The sequence below is a fragment of the Pectinophora gossypiella genome, chromosome 20 (assembly GCF_024362695.1).
Source record: "Pectinophora gossypiella chromosome 20, ilPecGoss1.1, whole genome shotgun sequence".
NCBI classification, from domain to species: Eukaryota; Metazoa; Arthropoda; class Insecta; order Lepidoptera; family Gelechiidae; genus Pectinophora; species Pectinophora gossypiella.
Window position 1 is genome coordinate 13,341,763 of NC_065423.1, and position 22,941 is coordinate 13,364,703.

General features: G+C 39.0%; 1 protein-coding gene across 1 annotated transcript in view; it reads left to right on the forward strand.

The window, feature by feature from the left end:
* Window positions 1–21,266, forward strand: part of LOC126376413 (calcium/calmodulin-dependent protein kinase kinase 2) — a 30,283-nt gene extending 9,017 nt beyond the window's left edge. The window contains exons 3-11 of the mRNA XM_050023740.1: window positions 1,945–2,134; window positions 2,974–3,027; window positions 4,219–4,389; window positions 6,074–6,221; window positions 6,496–6,686; window positions 9,606–9,821; window positions 15,816–15,983; window positions 16,295–16,443; window positions 17,796–21,266. Of these exons, the coding sequence (XP_049879697.1) occupies window positions 1,945–2,134; window positions 2,974–3,027; window positions 4,219–4,389; window positions 6,074–6,221; window positions 6,496–6,686; window positions 9,606–9,821; window positions 15,816–15,983; window positions 16,295–16,443; window positions 17,796–17,922 (1,414 nt within the window). The 3' untranslated portion in view covers window positions 17,923–21,266. The remainder of the gene's footprint in view (window positions 1–1,944; window positions 2,135–2,973; window positions 3,028–4,218; window positions 4,390–6,073; window positions 6,222–6,495; window positions 6,687–9,605; window positions 9,822–15,815; window positions 15,984–16,294; window positions 16,444–17,795) is intronic.
* Window positions 21,267–22,941: the final 1,675 nt, after the last annotated feature.

Below are 22,941 nucleotides of genomic sequence, written 5' to 3' on the forward strand. Positions count from 1 at the left end.
TTGTCTTAAGCGGCCTCTACGTGTTGGCTTCGGCCCGTCCCACGCCTGCCAAAAGTCCGGGACTCTATAGGCCCGCGATATGGAAACGACATACAAATTATAATAACAGTCAGTTTTGACCAATAGACGCAGCAATGCTGTCTACTTGGTTATACGTCCTACGACTATCCCTTATATCTATGAGATATCGATATATTTCGAAACGCTCGAGTGCGAATGCCTTGCCGCAAGAGCTGGTGACCTGTCGCATCAAAAAAAAAATCCGACGTATTCGAATGGACAAAATAATATTTCACATTCTAAAAATCCCTCTCATCTAAAACCATAGAACAACACAGACCTGCGCGGTCTAAAAGACTCCAATACACCAGAAAATATATTTAAAGTACCCAACTCTATCACTATCATGAGGGTCGAAGCAATCTACAATAAAATATTGCGTTTGTAGATTTATAAATAGGTAAAACGTTACACCTCCATCCCACGTCATATATGAAAGACCGACGTAGAAATATCGCTCGTCGGGAAACTTTTGATTGATCGGTTCACATACTGTATTGGTATCGTTCTCAGGCAGTAGAGTCACTTCGAAACTAGGGGCAGACCAGTTAAGTAGGTGTACAGCTTGGTACTCCAGGTTGCGAGCCCAGGAAATGAAACAATCAATTCCGGAGAGTATAGACAAATTTATTGGTAAAAAGTCTCTTAAACTTATGCACGTATAAAAAATCTCAATACCGCATTCTAATTCCATACAGCGACATTTAGTGTGATTTAGGAACAACTTAAATAAAGATATTTTTTATTATAGATGAGTTTACAAATTGGACAGTAGGTCATCATCATCAAAAAAACACGGGATAATGCTAGTTAGCTATCCAGTTGGATAGCATTATCCCGTTTCTTTTTTCACAGGGTCCGCTTACCTAACCTGAAGATTTGACAGCTCCGATATTTTACAAAAGCGACTGCCAGTCTGACCTTCCAACCCGCGAAGGGAAAACCAGCCCAATACAGGTTAGGTCACATACCTCCGAAAATGCATTTCTCGGGAATGTGGGATTCTTTCACCGCTGAGCACATGATAATCATTTATGATTCAAACATGAATTCGAAAACAAATTCGACAATAATTGGTTTAGGCCTATGCTGGATTCAAACCTGCGACCTCAATGTGAGAGACAAACGTTCTACCAACTGGCTGCCAGCACGGCTCTACCCAGACCAATTAAGGTCACGTAGAATTATTATTATTGACACCTGCTTAAGCTTTAGCCAAATTGCAATCAAATGAAATGTATACGATTGTATAAAAATAAGTAATAAATAATGAAGGATCACGATTTGGGAGGTTAAAAAGACCATCTAAAAACCAATATTGCTATTTGACATAGCGCGTATTTTTTTATTAATAGAAGGGATATTAAAACAAATATTTTCTGCTTCAAAACGAGCGGTCGCTTCGTTCTCATTCATCTTTGATGTCAACTAGTCACTTGACAAAGAATACAAAAAACTTATCAAAGAGCGGAAATGCACCACTGTTTACCTGTTCTACTGTGAAATGAAAATAAGAGCTGCATTGACAGTTTTTTTTTTTATGAATTGCTTGTATACGTCTCTACAGTGCAATATTCAATATTGTCAATATTGGTACCGTTTAAATGGAACTTACGAAGCGCATCGTAAATTCATCAGTATTGAATGATTCTCTTGAGTACTTACTGTGCGTTTTTGTTTTACGTGAAGTAAAGATGATCCGTGCTTCGGAAGACACGTTAATCCATTATTCCAGGTTAATACTTACTGATATAAGGCCTTTGGCGGCTCAATAATAACCCTGACACCAGAGTTTATGAGGTTGATAATCCACCTCATAACCCGCACGACAGAAGAAGACTGCCAATTAGGGTTAAAATAATAAGTGGTTATTTCTTTCTCCAGGTTGTCGACGTTCACAGCGACCGGCGACCGCGGCAACCTGCTCCGGTCGCACGCGGCCAAGTCCGCCGAGTGTCACGCGGGGTCGCCGCGCGCGCGCCGCACGCCGCGCGAGTCGCGCCGCGTGTCGCTCGCGCAACAACCGGGATACGTACAGCTTAATCAATACAGGCTGCTCGAGCCTATTGGACAAGTGAGTATTGGCGTAGCATCACGCCTGTCTCCCCGATGGGGCAGGCAGAGATTTAAAGTAGTATACTACCTGTAAGTGTAGTAAATAAGTAAGTGAAGTGCAAGTGAGTATTTCTGACAAACTCGTGTTTCCAGAATTTGTGTCCGGTTAACGGCAACAGGCTCACTAAACCTAAGAACGTAAATCGCGAAGTTGTCTCAAGGACCATCCACAAAGGTTCTACCTAGCTTTCCATTACATCTTTCTTTTATTGACCAAGTATGTTAGCTCAACCATGCCTGATGGTAAACATAGAGAAGCCCTAATTGCAGTAGCGACTGAAAAGCAACGCAATGAGTCAGTTTCGAATCAGTTGCGACTGCCATACTGGCTTACTAGGTGCTACTTCACGCTTCGCTTAAAGGACCCCATATTTATTTATTTATAAAGTACAACCACATCACATATATTTAAACATTTTACATTTATAAGGTTACGGTATTGTGACTAATATATATATGACAATTACGGCGTACATAACATATACAATTAAGGGTACTTAAGTATTTAAGAAGGAGGGAACACTTGAGCCGGCTTTCATATAGAATTATTTTGAGTGTAACTAAGCGAAATCTCAACACATCGTGCACCAAAATTATCACAAAAAGAATATTAAAAACAATTTAAATTGAACAAAAGGCTGTCGCATTCAGACCAACACGTGTGTCCGAATAAATAAAACGTAAGTGTGCAAATATTTATGAAAAACAAAAATTTAAATATCGCGTTTTTGTATTCACTTCGCATTCGTAGTCGCTGTTAACATCAGAATTGTATTTAAAATGGATATTTGTTTGCAGGGTTCATACGGCATCGTCAAGCTAGCCTACAACGAAGAAGACGATACACATTATGTAAGTATATATAAGAGTCTGAGTAACCATTCCTTGCATCTTCCTACAGACGAAGAACAAAGAACAGCATTACGTATAGAAGAGTAACTCTCCGCCCGCATCAATCATATCGGGCACTAATCTAGATTTACCTCACCCCCTCTGGGTCTTACTTTAGTCTATTTTAAAGGGCCGTACCCTGAATCCAACATAGAAGTATAGAATAAGGTGTAATACTACGCATAGAACGGCAACTCTCCACTCCCCACCAGCGTCTGAGCTAGGTTTACCTCACCCCCCTTCGAACATAGTTTAAACTTGAATCGTGAAGGCAGCGCGGGTGTTTTTATTTTTTATCAGTTTAGTTTATATGTTCGAATTTTTAAATTGAGCGCCCACGTTCTTTAATCTGATTCTAATATTTAATCTCATAGTAATTGCCCGCGCTGGGTCGTCTACGCGGCGCCTATAAATATTTATTTTTCATGGTGATTGTTCATCAAAACTTGCCAATAATTCGTTATAAAATTACACCCAGGCTAAGTGCTAAATGTAAAAATAATATGAATGCAATTAATTACTTCAGTGATTTTTTAAATCAAGCTTATTTATTTATATTGTGAACCTTCATTGTTCAAAATTTCTTGTTTGTGATTGATGTGGTATCCCTCAGACGTCACACACACAGTTGCGCGTGTTGATAATGTCAATGTATAGTGTCTGTGTAACACGAGGTTGTTTGTATGAAGTGTCCGGGGTGTGATAGAAGTAACTAAAATCTTATTACGTTAATACTATTACAGAATTTCAATGCCACATTATCATTTCCCCAGCGTTATTCCGTTTTCACAGGTCCGGGTTTTTACAGAAGCGACTGCAATTCTCACCTTCCGGTGGAAAGTGACTTTTTTTACGAAGTGACTTTTCTTTCGGGGTGGAAGTTCAGACCAATACAGGTTGAGTCACATACCTCCGAAACGCATTTCTCGGGTATGAGGGTTTCCTCGGGATGTTTCTCTTCACCATTGAGCACGTAATAATTTATAATCCAAACATAAATTCGAAATAAGTTCGAAAGTCATTGGTTTAGGTATGTTCTGCGATTCGAACCTGCGACCACAAAGTGAGAGTCAAGCGTTCTTCTAACAGGGCTGCCACGGCTGTGAATGTTCTATCACGATGATAATGTAATAAATGATGTATTGATTGCAGGCAATGAAGATCCTGTCAAAGCGCAAGCTGATGCGGCGCGCGGGGCTGTTTGGCAGGGCTCCGCCGCGGCGCCCCGGGCCGGGCCCGCCGCCCGACCCGCTGCAACGGGTCTACAGAGAGATCGCCGTGCTCAAGAAACTCGACCACCCCAATGTTGTCAAGCTCGTTGAGGTGAGACTAATTGGAATATACTGTACTGCCAATATAAACAAATTAAACATACACAAAAAAATCGAGAGAAATATGAGATATGAATGAAAGAAGACTTATGAAAAAGATTTATGATGCTAGTTTAAGTGGTAGAGTTAGAAGAGGAAGGCCTAGGCGTACCGCGGTCATATCCAGGATGGTTTAAAGAAATGCCAGGACAAGAGTACTTTAAACCGGCGAGCATAAAGTCTTTGTAGAGAGTGGAAGAAGTGAAAATTATGTGTCAGGATCGTAGTAAGTGGAATTTCGTGGGATCTGCCAATGCCAACGGGAAATATGCATTTATGTATGTATGTAAAAATATACAGTACAATTGGCTTCCAACTTGGCTTGTCGAGAGAGATGTAGTAGCCACTGGCTGCTCATTTAGCAACTTACTGTTGCCAGAAGTAAACAAACCCCACGTTGCCAGCGACATGATGTAGCGTTGGCGACTCGGTAATATAGCGGCCCTAATCTGATCTAACCTCGCCTATAACATTGCGATGGTGGTTGATGGTAATAGGCTCGCTGCCTGTTACGTGGGACATAAACATAGCGAGGGAGGAGTGGGTATACGTACTATACGCCACACAAGCAGACTTATCTTATGAAATTAAAATTTGCTTCACGGAACCGTAAAACCAACAAAAATAAACTTTTGTTGTAAGCCTCACGAATCACGAGTCACGAATTCCCCTTTGTGGGTAGAATTGTAATAAAATTTTTACCCGTGGACGTGATACTAACCGGAAACAGAAACTAACATAATTAAAAAAACACGCAACGTAATTTTAACAGACATCCAAAATATAACAAAATCACGAAGGTATTTTTTACACTAACGTTTTGGGAAATTCCACTGGCAGGTTTCAAAGTCTCAAAAACGTTGACGAAATCCCTTTCTATTCACAAATCCTGTCAAAGTCAGCCTTTACAGAAAATATTGTCTTTTGCCTTCAGTGTAGTCTATGCTATCTTGAAAAGGTCAAAGTGAAAACCGTTAAGTTCTGTTCACAATCTGCTGCTTGAGATCTTAGCACGCGCCGCACTGAGCCCTTTGCGCAAACGTTGATTAGTTCAATTAAAACTTCCCCTACAAGTGTAGTACCTACTCCGTTACGGGGACAAACGCTAAAATTACAAAGATAATTATGTCCCTCATAATTTTCTTGTTTATGAATACACAAAGAAGATTAATGAAAAAACTTTCCGCAATCCGCGGAAGAGGAAAGTTTCAAGACAATCTGGGTTTTAAGTAAAGACTATGTGATTGCGGGAACGATGCAAGACCATTTATCAAGCCAAAGGGCAAAGTTGTCTACAAGTCAATTAGAATTTCGTCAATCTCGCTTGATCTCGAGTTACAAGTCATCTCCGGGAATAATGAATTTTGCAAAAAGCAGCCAGTATCGTGTTTACAATTTATCTTTGATAAAACTGGATTTGTGACTCTTTTACAAGTTTACAGACTTCGTCTACTTTTGTACAGGATGATCTGTGTATGATTATTAACGCAGTGATTATAATCACCATTACTAAGTAAAAGTCTTTTATTTTTTAAGACGCTTGTTACAAAAAGCAGCTAATCGCGCTGTGTTTTTAATCGCTCCGAATGAAGCAACCGTGTGTTGGGAAAATAAAGATTTATCTCATTTTTATCCAGGTCCTGGACGACCCAGCGGAGGACCAGCTGTACCTGGTGTTCCAGCTGCTAGAGGGAGGCCCAGTGATCGACATCCCCACGGACAATCCTCTCAGTGAAGACCTTGCCAGGAAATACTTCCGAGACGCACTGCTCGGAGTCGAGTACTGTGAGTAATTGCTTTATGAAACTTTGAGTTAATGCGGGAATATTCAATCACTGTCATATATGCAGCTGCATATACGAAATTGAAAGAACTATGCTATACGAACAACCTTTAGAAGCTTCTAATAGCATAGTTCTTTCAATTTCGTTATATCTTCGTTCACTTCTTAAACATCTGTTCACATTTAGAGCCACAAGTATCAGTGACACGATTCTCGTAAAAAACTTCCTCACCCCAAATCACCCCCCTTTTATTTTTGACAAATTTATTTCACCAGTGCACTACCAACGCATCGCGCATCGCGACATCAAGCCAGCGAACCTGCTGCTTGGCGAGGATCGAGTGCAGGTGGCGGACCTTGGGGCGTGCGGGGAGCTAGCGGGGGCGGGGCGCTTAGCGGGGGCCGTTGGGACCCCCGCCTTCCGCGCGCCTGAGGCCGTGGCTTCACCAGAGAAGTACAAGGGAGAGGTGAGCCGATACTTAGCCTGAGCCTAAGTCACAGCAACGTTGCGGATCCAGGTCTATCCAGATATAATAAAAGCATTTTGAGCCTTTTGGATTTTAGAGGACGGTTTAGACTAAAGAAGAGTCCCCTTAAAAATTTTAACATTGAAAGTACTAACATTAAAATTAGACCAATTATGAATCACGAAATAAACATCGCTAAAACAAATTATGTATACCTAATAATCATTCCTTTTGCCAATATCTTGCTCACTTTAGGAATATACTAAATAATACTTATAGGTTTGCAAGAACATCAGTAATCCATAAAATCACACAATAGACTTGCATCACAAAAGCGAATATAAATCCTTCTTAGTACTTCTTCTAAATAGCCAATTTATACCCTGTATGGAATGTTCGTAATTTGAATAGTACTGGCAGTTCGATTTTGAGATCTCTGCCTAGCCCAACAGCTACTTGCTTAAACATTAGGAGCACTTAATTTACATTCAGTCGATATCGCTTCTTCCCTCCTTGTCGACGAGTGTTTACATTCTGCCAAAAATAAGCGAGAAGACTCTGTAATGCTCTCGGTCAGCTATAATTTATATCTCACTGAGACCCCATGATAGTGGAAAGAATGAAAGAGAGACTGGGGGAGACTTAGAAGACGGTTTAGAAAGAAGTCAAAGAACTGAACTTGGGTAGTCAATAATGAAGAATGCTACACCGACAAGAGCGTGGTTCTTAAGTTCATCAGTTCATAGTCATCGTCCACCTCAACGTTGCCATACGCTGGTTCCTCAGAAATCACTCCAGTTCGATTGACGTCCAAACAAAGCAGTCAACTTGGAGAGCTACAGGCTCGTGGCAACATGCCAAATACTTAAAAGTTTTCTCTTTCAGCTTCAAGTTGATCTACGTGCTTGATGCGCGATAAACTAGTCGATACGATATTTTTAATCGAAGTTTGAACGATAAAAATATGCAGATAATTCAGAATCTAATATTAGAGTCCTTGTTACGGAACATAGACACATTCCTAGAGAATTGTATCTTTGACGTTTTTAGCCAAAACTACGTTTTCACGAATCATTTTACAAAACTTATAAAAAAAATATAAACAATAATAATTTACACTCACTATACAAGCTGGTAAGCATGCAAATATATACATCACACCCACTGTTAGGTACAGACCCCACATTGAACTGAGCGGAGTTCAGAGCATACTCCACCACACTACTGGACAGCGAGTTGATAGCGAAACACTTAAACCGAATTCAATTTCGAAAAATTCGTATCCTGAATTGACCCAACTTAGAATCGAACCCAAACATAGGTTTGTTGGTCTAGATTCAAGACATTGTCATTGCACTACACAACAGAAATCGTTTGTCGATGTCAAACCACAGCAAACCGCTTATTTAGTTTACTAAATTTACCTCCGCAAGACATCCCGATACGGTAGAGTAGGAATTACGATAGCCAACTGGTCAAATGTTTGTGTAAAGCCAAAATCTGTTTGCTCCGGTCCCGATCATGTTTGACTTGGTCCATGTTTTTGAATCAACATTACCCAAAGTCCCCAGGTATTGTGCTGTGTAAGATAATACCTAGTTATTTACATCTATTACAGGTTGGGTTAAGATAATCTGAAGGGAGTGCAGGTTTCCAAACGTAATAAACATAAACTTGTCGTTTTCTGGTGATGTCTGGTGAAACCTTTATTGTTTCCCATCCCTCGCTATCACACGAACTTTAGAAAGAACTGCTTTTTACTGAGATGTTCCATATTATTTAATAAGCCTAGTCATGGCTTGAATTTGGACCTATTTGTTGGCAGCGTTCAAGGTGCTAAAAACGCACTTGTTACAAACTTCGTTTCCTCTGTTATTTAGATATTTTAATTATTCTATGAACCATATTGTAATAATGTAGATTTTGTGTTTTCTGTCAATCTTTGGAAGCTTGTTAATGGCTCTTAGATATTAAGTTAATATATTATATAACATTGAAAATTTTGCTGTAAGCTCCCGAAAGAAAATAAAATAAAATAATTAGATGTGCAGTTCGGTCTGCCTCTCCACCATGAGAACTCCGAACTCTTCTTATTTCACTCACGTGGGTTGTCAGGGTTACTATTACACCGCCAAAATTGTAACATAGATAGATATGTTGTGTTTTGGTGACGTTTGGATCTATTTGCCTCTCTTGATATTCGTCTTCAGGTAGATATGTTATGGTATGTCATTGGTCTAATAGAAAACTTGAGGAGATGTGGGTGCTTAATTCAGGGTTTAATTCTCTAGAGGTGAGGCGTAATTACACTCTATTAACAAATGCCTGCCGTACGTTACGCGGTGGTTCGGACTGCCCGGAGTTGGTGACGCAGCTGGTGAGACTGTACGTCCCCAACGTGCCCACACACAACCTGCGGCCGCGCAGCCACCCGCTGCTGGCCATGTCGGCGGCGCGCACTGTGGCGCGCACACACTCGCCACTCCTCCGTGCTGTGCACATGCTTAATGCACTCCTTGCATCAGCACCAGAGTGTGATCTGTTTGTGAGTGAGTGGACGTATGTGTGTCGCGAGTGTATGAGGTTCTGCGAGAAGGTGAATGATTTGTGAAAATTAAATATGTTTTTATATTGTTTATACCTAATTTTTCATAATGTTTAATTATATTATTGTTTATATTTAAAGTTTCACGGCGCATTAGCGCCTCTGCACTGTAAAGTCGTGAAATGTAAATAAATAAATAAAAAATAAAATAAAAATAAAATGGATGTGCCTCTGACTACCCCAAATAGGGTATGCTCATGCTCATGTTGTTATGTTTCTGATATGTCATTATGTCAGGCTACCAACTCCATCCATTATTAATCCATTTTAAATTCTATTTCTTTTGTTTCTAACAAGACTAAATCTCTCCCCAGGCAGCAGACATGTGGTCGCTGGGCGTGACGCTGTATGCGATGGTGACGGGTCGTGTGCCCTGGACGGCGGCGTCGGGCACGGACCTGCAGCGGCGCGTGCTCACCGAGCCACTCACTTTCCCTGCGCGGCCGCAACTGTCCAGGCAGTTGAAACATCTGCTCACGAGGATGCTTGAGAAGGATCCTGTCGCTAGAGCTACTATGCAGGAGATTAAGGTAAGGGTGACTAGCTTTGTTAGCAGAATCTGAAAGATTGTTGTTGAATAATGATATCAGTCTTGCGCGCGACGGCGTCTTGAGCGCACGTATCTTACTGGCACTTGTTGTTTCGTTTAATACTTTTTACATCTACCCTCTGAAGTGAAAATAGTAGATGATGAGTGGAGACTCAGATGGCGAGGAAGAAGACCCTTGTACTAGTGATAGAAGAGATTCAGACTTTCTTCTGGAGTGTGAGAAAATGTTAGAGAGCGAGATGACAAACCTGCATGAAGAAAATACAGTAGAGAAGAGAGCGCGTGAAAATAGTGAAGATAGTGAGGAAGGATACACGGTTGTAACTCGACAAAGACCCAAGCGGCTATTAAGAAGCAATAGTCAAATTCACAGCGAAAACAAGCACGAAGTATGTATAACATCTTTACAACCTTTGCCTAAACAAATAGCATTGGCCAAGTGGCTTAGAGCATATAATTTTGAAAACTTACTCAAAATCAAATACAAAAGCCCTTACAAAGTTTTGATTCTTTTCTCAAATGCTACTGATGCTGATAAATTACTAAAATGTGAGAAACTTAAAGACCAAGGATATAAATGCCAAAAATCTTTTGAAGATAGTATGTGCTACGGGGTAATAAAAGGTGTTGACATCGAAATAGACAATAAAGAACTTTTCGATTCGATTAAATCGACTGCAGAGATTTTATCCATAAAGAGATGCAAGCGGATGGATGTTGATGGCAAATGGATTGATAGTGAGACGGTCCGTTTATGTTTTAGAAGCTCCTCATTGCCTTCATTTGTCTATGGATATGGGGTTCGCATGGAAGTAACGCCCTACGTTTTCCCAGTTACTCAGTGTTCCGGCTGCTGGAAGTTTGGACACGTTGTAAAATTTTGCCCAACAAGGAAAATATTATGTCCCAAATGTGGTCAGCGCCATGAGAACTGTGAAACTCAGGAATTTGTTTGTATAAACTGCAAAGGGCCACACATGTCGCTGGATAAAAGCTGCCCTATATTCCAAAAAGAAAAGGATATTCGCATAATTATGAGCACCGATAATGTTACATACAGAAGAGCCCTGCAAATATATTCACAATCAAGGTCCAACCAAATATTTCAGAATAAAACATATGAGAAAAGTTATAATGAAGAAAAAATGGCTATGAACATTAATAACCACAAGAGTGCCAGATATGCCGATGTCATAAAGCCACGCAAAGGTCAAGATATTCTAAGCAACAGACAAGATCACCGTCTTATAACGACAGAAGCTATTATCCATCGTGACGCTGAATTGTCATCAGGAAGTAGCAGTGACAAGGAAGCAAGTCCTGCTGAAATTAAATCAAAGAAAAAGTCGTGCTCGTCGAAAAAAGCTCAGAAAAATCAATGTAAAGAGAAGAACATGGAAGAAAGACGAAATGAAAAGGAACCTCAAAATCAAGAGACTGGAAAACAAAAAAGGTTTGAACTTAAAAAATTGCTATTAAAGCTGAAAGACGTTATTATATCCCAAGAATGTGTCGAGGAAAAGATCTGGATGGTGCTTAGAATTATGTTTGAGGAATGTAAGAGCTTTATTTGTAGTTTTTTTGTAGAAGGTTGGGCCATAACAGATTTTGTTAAATTCATTGATGGCTAAAGTAAATAAAAGTGTAACTGTTAACATATGCCAATGGAATTCTCAGAGTTATAGACCTAAACGTATTGCTTTTCAAAATATTTTAAACAGAGAAAAAATCCATATTGCTATTTTATCCGAAACATGGCTGGAGCCTGAATCTCGTCTCGACATTAGTGGGTACCAGATTTTTAGACGGGATAGATCCGACACACATGGAGGTGCGGCAATATTTATACACAAATCTATTCAATGTCAGCAAGTTTCTTTAGCTCATTGTAATTCTGGCATAGAAATAGTCCATGTAAGAGTCTTTAACTGTTATTTTTTACAGAATATTGTATCTTTATATTGCCCACCTTCGATCCGCACTACACAAAAAGATTGGGACGACCTCTTTACTATGTTTTCGAAAAAAACTCTAATAGCTGGGGATTTCAATGCGCACCATACGAATTGGTCATATAAAAATGATACAAGAGGTATGCAACTTTTGGATAGTGCGGTCGAAAATGGGTATATTTCATTGAATAACGGTAGCGCCACTAGAGTCAAGTTGGTTAACAATATCCTTCAGAAAACATCTCCTGACATATCGTTTGCTTCGGCCGATATTGCTATAGACTTCTCCTGGCTGGTATGCAATGAAAACTTGGGAAGTGATCATTTGATAATCAAAATGCGTATTAATTTTCAAGATACATTTATATCTATTAAAAAACGGAACTTTAAACTTGCTGACTGGAAGGTATATAGACAAGTACTATGTGAATCCTTATCAGGCTGTGAATATTACGATAGTGTGGAACCCTCGGTCATTCAAAATAACTATGATAATTTTGAAAAAACACTTAATGCTTCAACTGATAAATGTATTCCACTAACTCATTTTCCCAGTGGTCCACAGCAAAAATTCAAACCCAAACCTTACTGGCACCCTTCGTTATCGAAAGCAGTCGCAGAAAGAAGACTAGCGTTGGCTAATTTCCGCAGAAATCCCACTCCCCAAAATTTGGATATTCTAGAGGCTAAAGTTCGAAACGCTAGTGAACTTATAAGTAAGGCTCGATCGAAGAACTGGCACTGTTTCTGTGATGGTATTGACGAAACAACGTCAGTACACGAGATGTGGCACAGAATGAGATGGATTAAGGGCTATAGGCAGTCTAGACTAGTAACAACTGAGCAAAAAAAAGATGAGCTGTTACGGTCTCTTGCTCCTGATTCCGTACTGAATGAAAAACCTGCGCTGGAGTCGGTCAATCAGTTACTAGAGTCAGAGTTCATTATGCAGGAATTGACCAATTGTCTTATGAAAAAAGATACAGCTCCGGGCCAAGATAACATTTCGTACTCTATGATATTCAATCTTCCCAATGTTGGCAAAGAAATTTTATTAAAACTATATAACTCTATTTTCTATTCAGGTTACTTACCGACGCAGTGGCGAAATATTAAAATTATCCCAATCCCTAAAAACAATTCTAATAATATGACAGAGACGAAACTTAGGCCTATATCCCTTATTTCATGCGTGTGTAAAATTTTTCATAGCATGATATCTAAACGAATCGAATGGTTTGTTGAAAGGAACAAAATCTTATCCGATAACGCTACCGGTTTCAGAAGGTGTCAATCTAGTTTAGACAGTTTGGTTAGGTTAGTTACACAAATTCAAATAGGATATTCTAAAAACATCCCCACTTTAGCTTGCTTTCTTGATATTGAAAATGCGTATAACAATGTATTGATAGATAAAGTCGTTACTACTCTAGATTCTCTTGGAGTTGGTGCAACAATTTGTCGCTACTTGTGGTCCTTCCTAAGTAAAAGATGCTTGAGTATTACAGATGAAGCAGGAGATAAGATTATGTCGCGATGGACTAACAAAGGCTTAGCACAGGGCGATCCTCTTTCACCTATATTATTTAATATTGTTACACATAGTATATGCCATAGCTTTCAAGATATTCTGGTCTCTCAATATGCGGATGATTTTGTTTTTTACATTAGCCATCAAAATATTAATGTCTGTAAACTTAATATCCAATCGGCTTTGAACACTATGGTTATCCTTCTCCGAGAACTAGGTCTAGAGTTATCAGCTTACAAGTCCCAGTATTGCGTATTTCGAAGAGGACGCAAACCGTTCAATATTCAACTAAAAATTAATGAGGGCGTAATAACTTCATCGGACTGTGTCAGGTATCTGGGACTCTGGTTAGATAAGTCTTTGTTGTGGAGGAAACATGTCATGGAAATTTACGAAAAAACAATGAAATTTTTAAATTTGTTAAGGGTTTTGGCAGGAACGGGTTGGGGTATACATCCAGTGCATTTGCGAAGACTCTATTTATCTCTTATTAGAAGTAGACTCGATTATGGCTGCTATCTGTACGATAATACTGCCAAGACACACGCTTCTAAATTGAATAAGGTTCAAAATCAGGCGCTTAGAATTGTAGGCGGTTTTATTAAAAGCACCCCAATACATGTAATGGAGAGTGAATTGTGTGTCCCGCCACTCTTCTTGAGAAGACATTATCTTGCTTATAAGTATTGTCTTAAGACGCGTTCTGTATCAGAAAGTATTACTGTCTCGTTACTGGATTCGCTTAGTAATCATTGCCGTAGCGGATACTGGGATAAAAAGAGAAAACCTCTGCTTGTAAAAACATTTGGAGAAACTAAAGGGGTCGAGATTTGGTCATCTAATCCGTTAGGCATGTTTTCTTTGGACATCTGGGTTTCGAGAATTAGGATAAATGAAGTGATCCTTACTAATTTAGACTCAGTAAAGCTCCCGAAAAATAGCTACGATCAGAACGCTCTTAAATCTAATATTATGACAGAGTTACATGAAAAGTATTCGGGATGGCACAAAATCTATACAGACGGTTCTAAATCCGGTAACAACAGAGGTGCAGCCTTCTATGATTCGAAGTCTGGGACTAGTAGATTGTTTAAACTTGAGAAGGAAGTTTGTATCATGACGGTGGAACTGACTGCAATCTCAGAAGCCCTATCTTACGCACAGAGTTTGGAACGACAAACTATAGTTATTCTTACGGATAGTAAGAGTGCTCTTTTTCACTTGGTTCGATGCGCCTCTGGAGACAGAGGTGTTTCGATTGCCTATACAATATTGTCCCAAATTAATGGCCTTCATAATAGAAATAAAAAGCTGAGACTGCAGTGGATTCCATCTCACATAGGCATAAGGGGAAATGAACAAGCAGATAAATTAGCTGAAGAAGCCATCTTTAGGGGTATTCCGAGGGATGTTTTGCCAGGTTACTCTGAAGCGCTACCTAAGTATAAAGACTTAACTTATTCCAGCTGGAGAGAGCACTTTGATTTAAGATCAAAAGACAAAGGCATATGGTATAGGACAATACAATGTGAGCCGCCTCGAATTCCATGGTTTTGTAAGACAAAAATTAAAAGATCGTATGTAGTTATGATCCACAGATTACGATCTGGCCACTATCCTTCGAATAAGTTTGCGTTTCTTATGAAAAAAATCGAATCGCCCAATTGTGATCTATGTGGGACCGTAGATGATGTTCAGCATATTCTGATGGAGTGCAAAAAGATTAATGATGAGAGGAAGGTTATTCAGAATATGCTGAAAATCAATCTTATGGACACAGGTATATTACAGAGCATCCTGGCGGACCCTTCCTCGGACTCCGTTAGAAAGCTCTGTGATCTAGTTTTTAGTCTAAATAAGTTAAATTGTTCGGTTTAAATATGTTATGGGTGAGTGTCGGAACGACGGGTTTGGTGGCGGACTTTCATAATGTTTTTTCGTGGGGAGTTGGGTTCCGGCATGGGGGGGGATGGTTCGTAGCTGAAGCTATCCTTTTTCATGTCGGAGCCCAATTTTTCGCGAGGGAATGGTGTGGGGGTTCGCTGCCGGGCTTGGCACGTTTTGATATTCATCCTCATAATAGATTGTAGTACATGTTAAGGATCGATGGAGCTGGCATGTTTTAAAAACAAAAGTTCCTAAAAATAAAGAGAGAGAAAAAAAAAAAAGAATAATGATATTGTGACGTAGGTTTATCTCTTATACGTTTATAAACTTATGCATCCAAATACTAAGTAGAGACATAAAAATATTAGAAATTATATTCAGTAACTTTACCAATTTTATTAGTAGACCGTATATTTCGGAGAATCACTTTTTTTTGGTCACAAGTAGTCACAACACATTCACTTTGGAGCAGAACTTAAAAACTACTCTATGTTATGTGTTATCTTTATTCTAGTCCATTTTTAAAAGCTGAGTAAGCACATTATGTACCCATTTCGACGTATCAGGTATATGCAATAAGTCATCAACATTTTCACCCTGATAGGAACACGAGTGGATAACAGCTGGCGGTCGAGAGCCGCTGCCTTCGGAGCAAGAGAATTGCCGGCTGGTGGAAGTGACTGACGAAGACATGGAACGCGTCGTCACCTCCATACCGAACCTCTCCACACTGATACTTATCAAGACCATGCTCAAGAAACATAGCTTCCAGGTAATACCACTTTTGCCTTCAATGTTTAAGTAGATGTAGATGTAAGTGAGAATATAAAGTACAATAACGTAACTGTTAATAGTGAGCTAGTCGTGCAGGTAAATCTAGAAAGGTCCACATATACAATTTATTGCAAAAAACTTGAGCTAATCTACGAAATGTGTTAGTCAATAGCTGGTTCCTGAACCGGATTGATATTAGGCGCCTCTAACTACCGAGCAGAATCTCCTGGTTTATTTCCTTCAACTCTCTCTTCTATCTAATGAGTTCTTCAGGACTCCTCATATCACGCTCGTCTGTGAATGTTCCAGAATCCTTTCCTACGCAGCCGCGAAGGTAGCACAGCAAGACGCGAACCCAGCACCGAGTCGCCTAGTAGTGACAAGCCTGCAGCACGACGATCCGTGCTGGCGAGGGCTGGACGGAGCTTGTCCGCGCCTGGAAACTATCTTACTGACAGGTCAGTCCAAATATATCACAGACAGCCCTTTTCATAAAAAAATGTTTGTATGATTGTTTTTCTTAAACACCCAGTAAACTTCTAAATAGTAACTTATCAAAATAATAAATAGTACTATGTTGTTTTAAGTTTACGCGGTTATTATCATAATTAAAGCACATAATAACGGGTTCTTACCGCGTTTAAATGGGGATATGAGACTCCCGATATTTCGACACTGTTGCAAGTGCCATGATCACGGGATGACTGATGAGATTGGAGTGGAGTAGGTAGATCCATAATTTTCTACGGGCAGACATATCTGTCTACCCTCTTTCTCTGCCGCTTGTTTATGTTTTTGATACCGGAATGTTCGGAACCATCTGAACTCGCACGAAACTCACTACGACAAACCGCACTCACTGTGTCCTCACGTTTTTTCACCACATTAGGCCGTTTCAAGCTTTTTACAACACCTACTACTGGATTCCACATACTCGACAACTTGAACCCGTCTTCCCTGTTGAAATTTTTATGTTTTCTGATTTCAATAGCCTCTTTTACGAGTCTGGGGATGTAATGACGTTCTGTCGATAATATTTGTGGATTGTTAAACTCGATCCAGTGGTTAGGGCCCGACTCCAGTACGTGCTCAGCTATAGCAGATTTCTGCACGTCGTTTTTCTTCATGGCACTAATATGTTCTTTAATCCGGCAAGAAATAGACCGTTTTGTTTGTCCGATGTACGAACTACCACAACTACAGTCTATTTTGTATACGCCGGGGCTCTCAAACGGAAAACAGTCTTTCGGGGAACGTAGACTCTGTGCAATTTTCTTTGAAGGAGTAAATATAGTTTTTATTTAACATAAAAATTTCAACAGGGAAGACGGGTTCAAGTTGTCGAGTATGTGGAATCCAGTAGTAGGTGTTGTAAAAAGCTTGAAACGGCCTAATGTGGTGAAAAAACGTGAGGACACAGTGAGTGCGGTTTGTCGTAGTGAGTTTCGTGCGAGTTCAGATGGTTCCGAACATTCCGGTATCAAAAACATAAACAAGCGGCAGAGAAAGAGGGTAGACAGATATGTCTGCCCGTGGAAAATTATGGATCTACCTACTCCACTCCAATCTCATCAGTCATCCCGTGATCATGGCACTTGCGACAGTGTCGAAATATCGGGAGTCTCATATCCCCATTTAAACGCGGTAAGAACCCGTTATTATGTGCTTTAATTAGTACTATGTTTATGGTAAATACATTAATTTTTTCAATTTCTGCAACTACGAAATGTCAGTCGCACATTAAAATTATCCAGTAAATCTTAACAGACCGACAAAAGCACAATCATTAACAATATGTTTCCCTCAACAGACAACAATCCTTCGACCTGGGTTTAGAATCTGTGGAAGAGTCTCGCGACCAGAGTCAAGACGGGGTAGAAAAGAAAGAGGGTGCATCATCTGAAGCCGAGGGGGGCAGGGTGAGCTCCGCGCGGTGATACACCAAGCCGGGCCGCCTGGCCCGCCTGCTGTGCCTCAGCCGGCCGCGCAGCGCCCGAACCGCCGTCTGAGGCCAACTACTACTCAACCAATCGAACGCTTTCTAATGTCGTCTTCAAGTGTGCTATTGAACGTGGCATGGCATCTCCAAATTACGGTAGTACGAGAAAATTTACGGTGCCATGTCGTTTTACAACATCGTCAACTTGGACATCCAACTCGACGACAAAATTTACGTCTTTAATTTTAGTTTACGCTGCCGCGCCCTCTATATTTTTAAGTAAGTAAGTAAGATACCCACGACAAACTTTCCTGACTATGCTCTGCGTTGACTAGTAACAGCAGTTTGTTTCATCCGAAAAGTTTGCTGCTCATGCATTCAAAATTGTATCCAATGAACAAGACTTTTTGCGTCTTCTCTCGCCTTTGAATTCGCCTAGCTAGACTATATGTAGTTAAACCACATGTCTTCTAGTGTGTGAAGTCAGCTAGTTTTTGAAACGTTTAGTGAGATGACCAAAATGGTGTCGACTGAAAATGTAACAATGGACACTTAGAACTAACTTGTGTTTAAGTTTATACTTCTAAATGCATTATTTAGGTAACTATGTGGTTAAGAAAAATTCTAACTTAAAATATTTTTGAAAGGCCTCCAAATCTTTTGACAACATTTTTATGGTTGAAATTTTAATAATGACGCAACGTTTATGATATGTCAGATTTGGAAGCCATTTTCATTTCAAATACATTTCTAAATGGCGAAGAATTGATGAAGACATTGAACAATTTCCTAAAGATATTTCAACTTAGACTTTTTAGACCGCAATTTGTCCAAAAATGATTATGGGTTATGACTCCTTCCGAAGATTGTATAATTAAAAGAGATTAAAATGTTATTACCTTTCTTCAGATGAGTTGGAATTACTTGTTAAGAAAGTTTGCACGGTTCCCATCAATTCCACGGTAACTTTGCATTTTGACCTTAGTCAATATAATTACACGATAGATTATTTTAGGGAGTCAATTTATTTTTAATACGGAGCTGGGTGAAGGTCTGATTTATTGTTAGTCGGTTATAATTTTAGTAGTTTCATGTTTTGTGACGTAATGTAAGTGACGCAGGTAAACCACTCTGGCAACATTCGCCTCTACCAATATGAAGTGAACATTGAACCAACATCATTGTAAATTTGTAATTTGGAGTAAGTAGTACGACTACACTCGTGGTTTGCCTGCCAATGGTGACATAAAGTGAGGTTTATAGCAATTATTATATGCGGTGTGTCGCGTCAAATGATATTTTTGTATATTTAGTCTATTAAAGCTAGATTTTGTAATTAAATGTGAAATATTTTCCATTCCTCGACTAGTCGTCAAGTTCTTAATGATATTGTAAATAAGTGAACAAGTTTTAATAAATTTATGCCCCTTTTTATATAGAATAAGAGATATGCACTTATTATTCTTAGGTAAGTACCCTCATTATTATTTTGAGGTTCTCGTAAACTAACTAAGTACTTACGCTACTTATACAATTTTTTTTTATCTACTTAATCTTCTGTTGTCATATACGAATCTGTTTATGATAACGTAATTTTGCAGTGCCTTGATTTATCTTCATTTCAAAGTTCACTTGTCTATGAATGTTTCATTATCTTCTAGGAGTTGCTCAATACACATTTGGTCTATTGTAACTTAAAATCCGTTGTCTGTAGTTGTAAGAAAGTAAGTGTATATGCACTGGACCTTAAATTTTGAATCGCTCTCGGCTTTTGACTTGATACGAGTGTTCATAAAAACCCTTTATAACTTACCACATAAATCCCTTACTTCTCCTCAAAGTATTTCCTATGCAGCTAGACTGGACACACCTCTAGGCTTTACTCTATCCCCTCCTTTAATAATATTAAGTAAAAGACCAATTTTAATTGTCAAATTAGCTTTATTTCTATTTCGAATAAGTAAAATCTTGTGCAATTCCAATTGGCAGTGAGCTACTTAAATATGTATTGAAAGTTATTATAAGAGAGTCAAAATATATGGATCTCTGGTTTATAATCGATTGTAGTTTCTTCAGGAGTTTAACAATTCTTTCGAATCTGCTAGCAGTTTCAGTTCAAATCTTAAGCAAAATAAAACTTTTAGATTATATTTTGACTCTCAATAACACACTGATTGGCAGCTGTATGGGATCGATTGTACCACTTAGCAGATCTGTGATAGCTTCACTTTAACACACTTCTTATATTAACTGCACTTCATAACACTTGATAACAGTATAATTAAAAGTTGTAATCTCTTTCTATAGTCCCTTTACATAAATCAACGAATATAAATTTATAAAGCTTGGCAGCATTAAATAAGTCGTTATTTGTACTAATGCAGCCGATCTTAAGAAATAGTCATTTTGACATTTTCATTATAATATTATTAGCGTAATGTACAGGGTCCCTAGTCATGTCACGAGTCGTCTCATCCCCGATTTGTAATTTAAGTAAAGTGGTATGGAATGCGTATACGGAAGTATATTTGATAATAGCTTTATAACCAATGGTAAAATCAACCTTTGACATTCAAACTTTGTCAAGGAAAATACCAAAACTCACACTGGTTTATAAAATTATGAACAAAGAATAAGAGCAAACCAGGTATCGTGCCCTGAGTGACACGAGTTCTCAACAATTTGAAACGTGCATTTTGTGATACGGAGCTAAGTATACTTAAAAGCTACGTAAATATACTTTCTGCATACGTTCTCTGTTTCACGAAATTTTGTCCAAGCTTAGCGTATATGCGTGTTTTGTAAGTCACACGTACTTTATCCTTTGCAAGCGAAAGGTCCAAAATGTTATATTGCCTTTGAATGTTGTGATAGGTGAATAGGAGTCTAATGCTTTTGAAATTATAAATATTGTAAAGTATGTGAGGATTGATGTATATATTGCGGGCATGTTTCGTAAACGCTTACGATGTTATTTTGATGTATTTGAAGAAATGTTTAAAATACGAAAGAGAGAGTCATAGTACCGATGACATAATTAAAGACACAACAACAACACAACAATGATACAACAATGTCATAATTAAAGTTTACGAAACAACGTCCCCTGATAACTTTTCAGTCATTCATATAAATATTATTTTCCATAGAATTAGATTTCAAATCGAATTATACCTAAATAAAACAAATCTCTGCGTTTGCTAATCAAACAAGTAGTTGTAAGCAGCAAATTCAGCCAACGTTTGCAATTTAACCGAATCTAAAGGTTTCATGTAAATGTCTTCTGCATTGTTGATTCTTTCAATTTTATTGAAAGATTTAATAAAATTTTAATGATATTGATGACTTGTTTTTAGTTTTGCATATAAAATACTAAGTACTTATATAAATAACCTGTATACGCCCCACTGCTGAGTATAGGCCTGTCTTCAATCAACCGGAGGGGTATGGAGCGTACACTACCAAGCTGTGTTTGGGATTGTCATCTAGGATTGATGGCTTAAAGTGCCTGCCGAAGCACGGAATTATCTTACTTATCGGACAATCAGAGGTTTTTTTTTATTGAACGCACAGTTACACCCACAGACTGAAACTAGATTGCGATCCTGGTAACAAATGCTGACCAGAAAAAACAGCAGATAATAAACACCAATTTCCGGTACTATTCAATCTCCAGGGAGTAAAAGTTTATAGACAAAATTAATCACCGCTGTTTCGCAAATTAGTACCATTCACTGAACAACTTTCATTTAGACAGCCCAATACATAACTTGGAAGACAAACTGAAGCTGTATTCGTAATAATGTATCCTCGCTCTCGACTTCTGAGCTCAAAGCGGCACATTTGCATCCGCTTGGTTTAGACTCCAGGGAAATCAGTGGAACACGAGCGGGCAGCCCCGAGTGCTCCGACACCGACGCAACATGACGCGAGGGTCATATGGGACCTGCAAATCAATCGTCATGCTATTTTGAGACACGAATGTAAGGCCCTTATCATATACGTATGTAAGCTGCTTTTCTAAATATATCCCAAAGTCGTATTGCTTTCGATCTTTATTTACACGTGGTGTGTACTTTTCAATTTTCGATTGATTACCCTCATGTGAGGAGCTCGGTGGCGCAGCGGTTAACGCGCTTGGTCTGCGATTGTTGAAGTTAAACAACTTTCGCAAAGGCCGGTCATAGGATGGGTGACCACAAAAAAAAAGTTTTCATCTCGAGCTCCTCCGTGCTTCGGAAGGCACGTTAAGCCGTTGGTCCCGGCTGCATTAGCAGTCGTTAATAACCATCAATCCGCACTGCGCCCGCGTGATGGTTTAAGGCCCGATCTTCCTATCCATCCATAGGGAAGGCCCGTGCCCCAGCAGTGGGGACGTTAATGGGCTAATGATGATGATGACACCCACCCTCATCAAGATAGGTAAAGCGCTGAAACGTCAAACGACAATGTTCAGGGGTTTTGGTATTTGAGTGCAGTCGTCAGCTGTTTTAGTCCCATGTAATAGGGGCGAACCTATTTATTAATTTATGCAATAAACACTCATAAAATTTAAATCCTTACTCACTTCACTTTCCCACAAGAACTACATGAACATTGTATTCTTGTGTAAGACTTTGAGAGATAAAATAAAACAACTCTTTTAACCTCACACTCACAAATTTACTGTTTTAGTTTACTTTTATATAGTAGCGCATATAAAAATGATATGCTACATTAGGTTTTTTTAATACAACTTCTTGCTGACCATTGCATTACTTTGGTAAAAAACTACCCGCTTTTTTGTGCATTTTCTAAACATAATTCAACTGTAAATATTCCTAAGAGCAAACAAATAATTAAAGAGCTGTAGAAACAGTGTTTTTCTAATATTTTGTGAAACTAGTAAGTATCTAGTAAGTACATTAGTATTCATCACGCAGTACTTAAGCATGGAATACTTCTTCATAGGGAACCTTGGGAGTCTCAGTTTTCAAATAATGAAAGAAAAACTCAATTTTAAAAATTTCACTAAAAC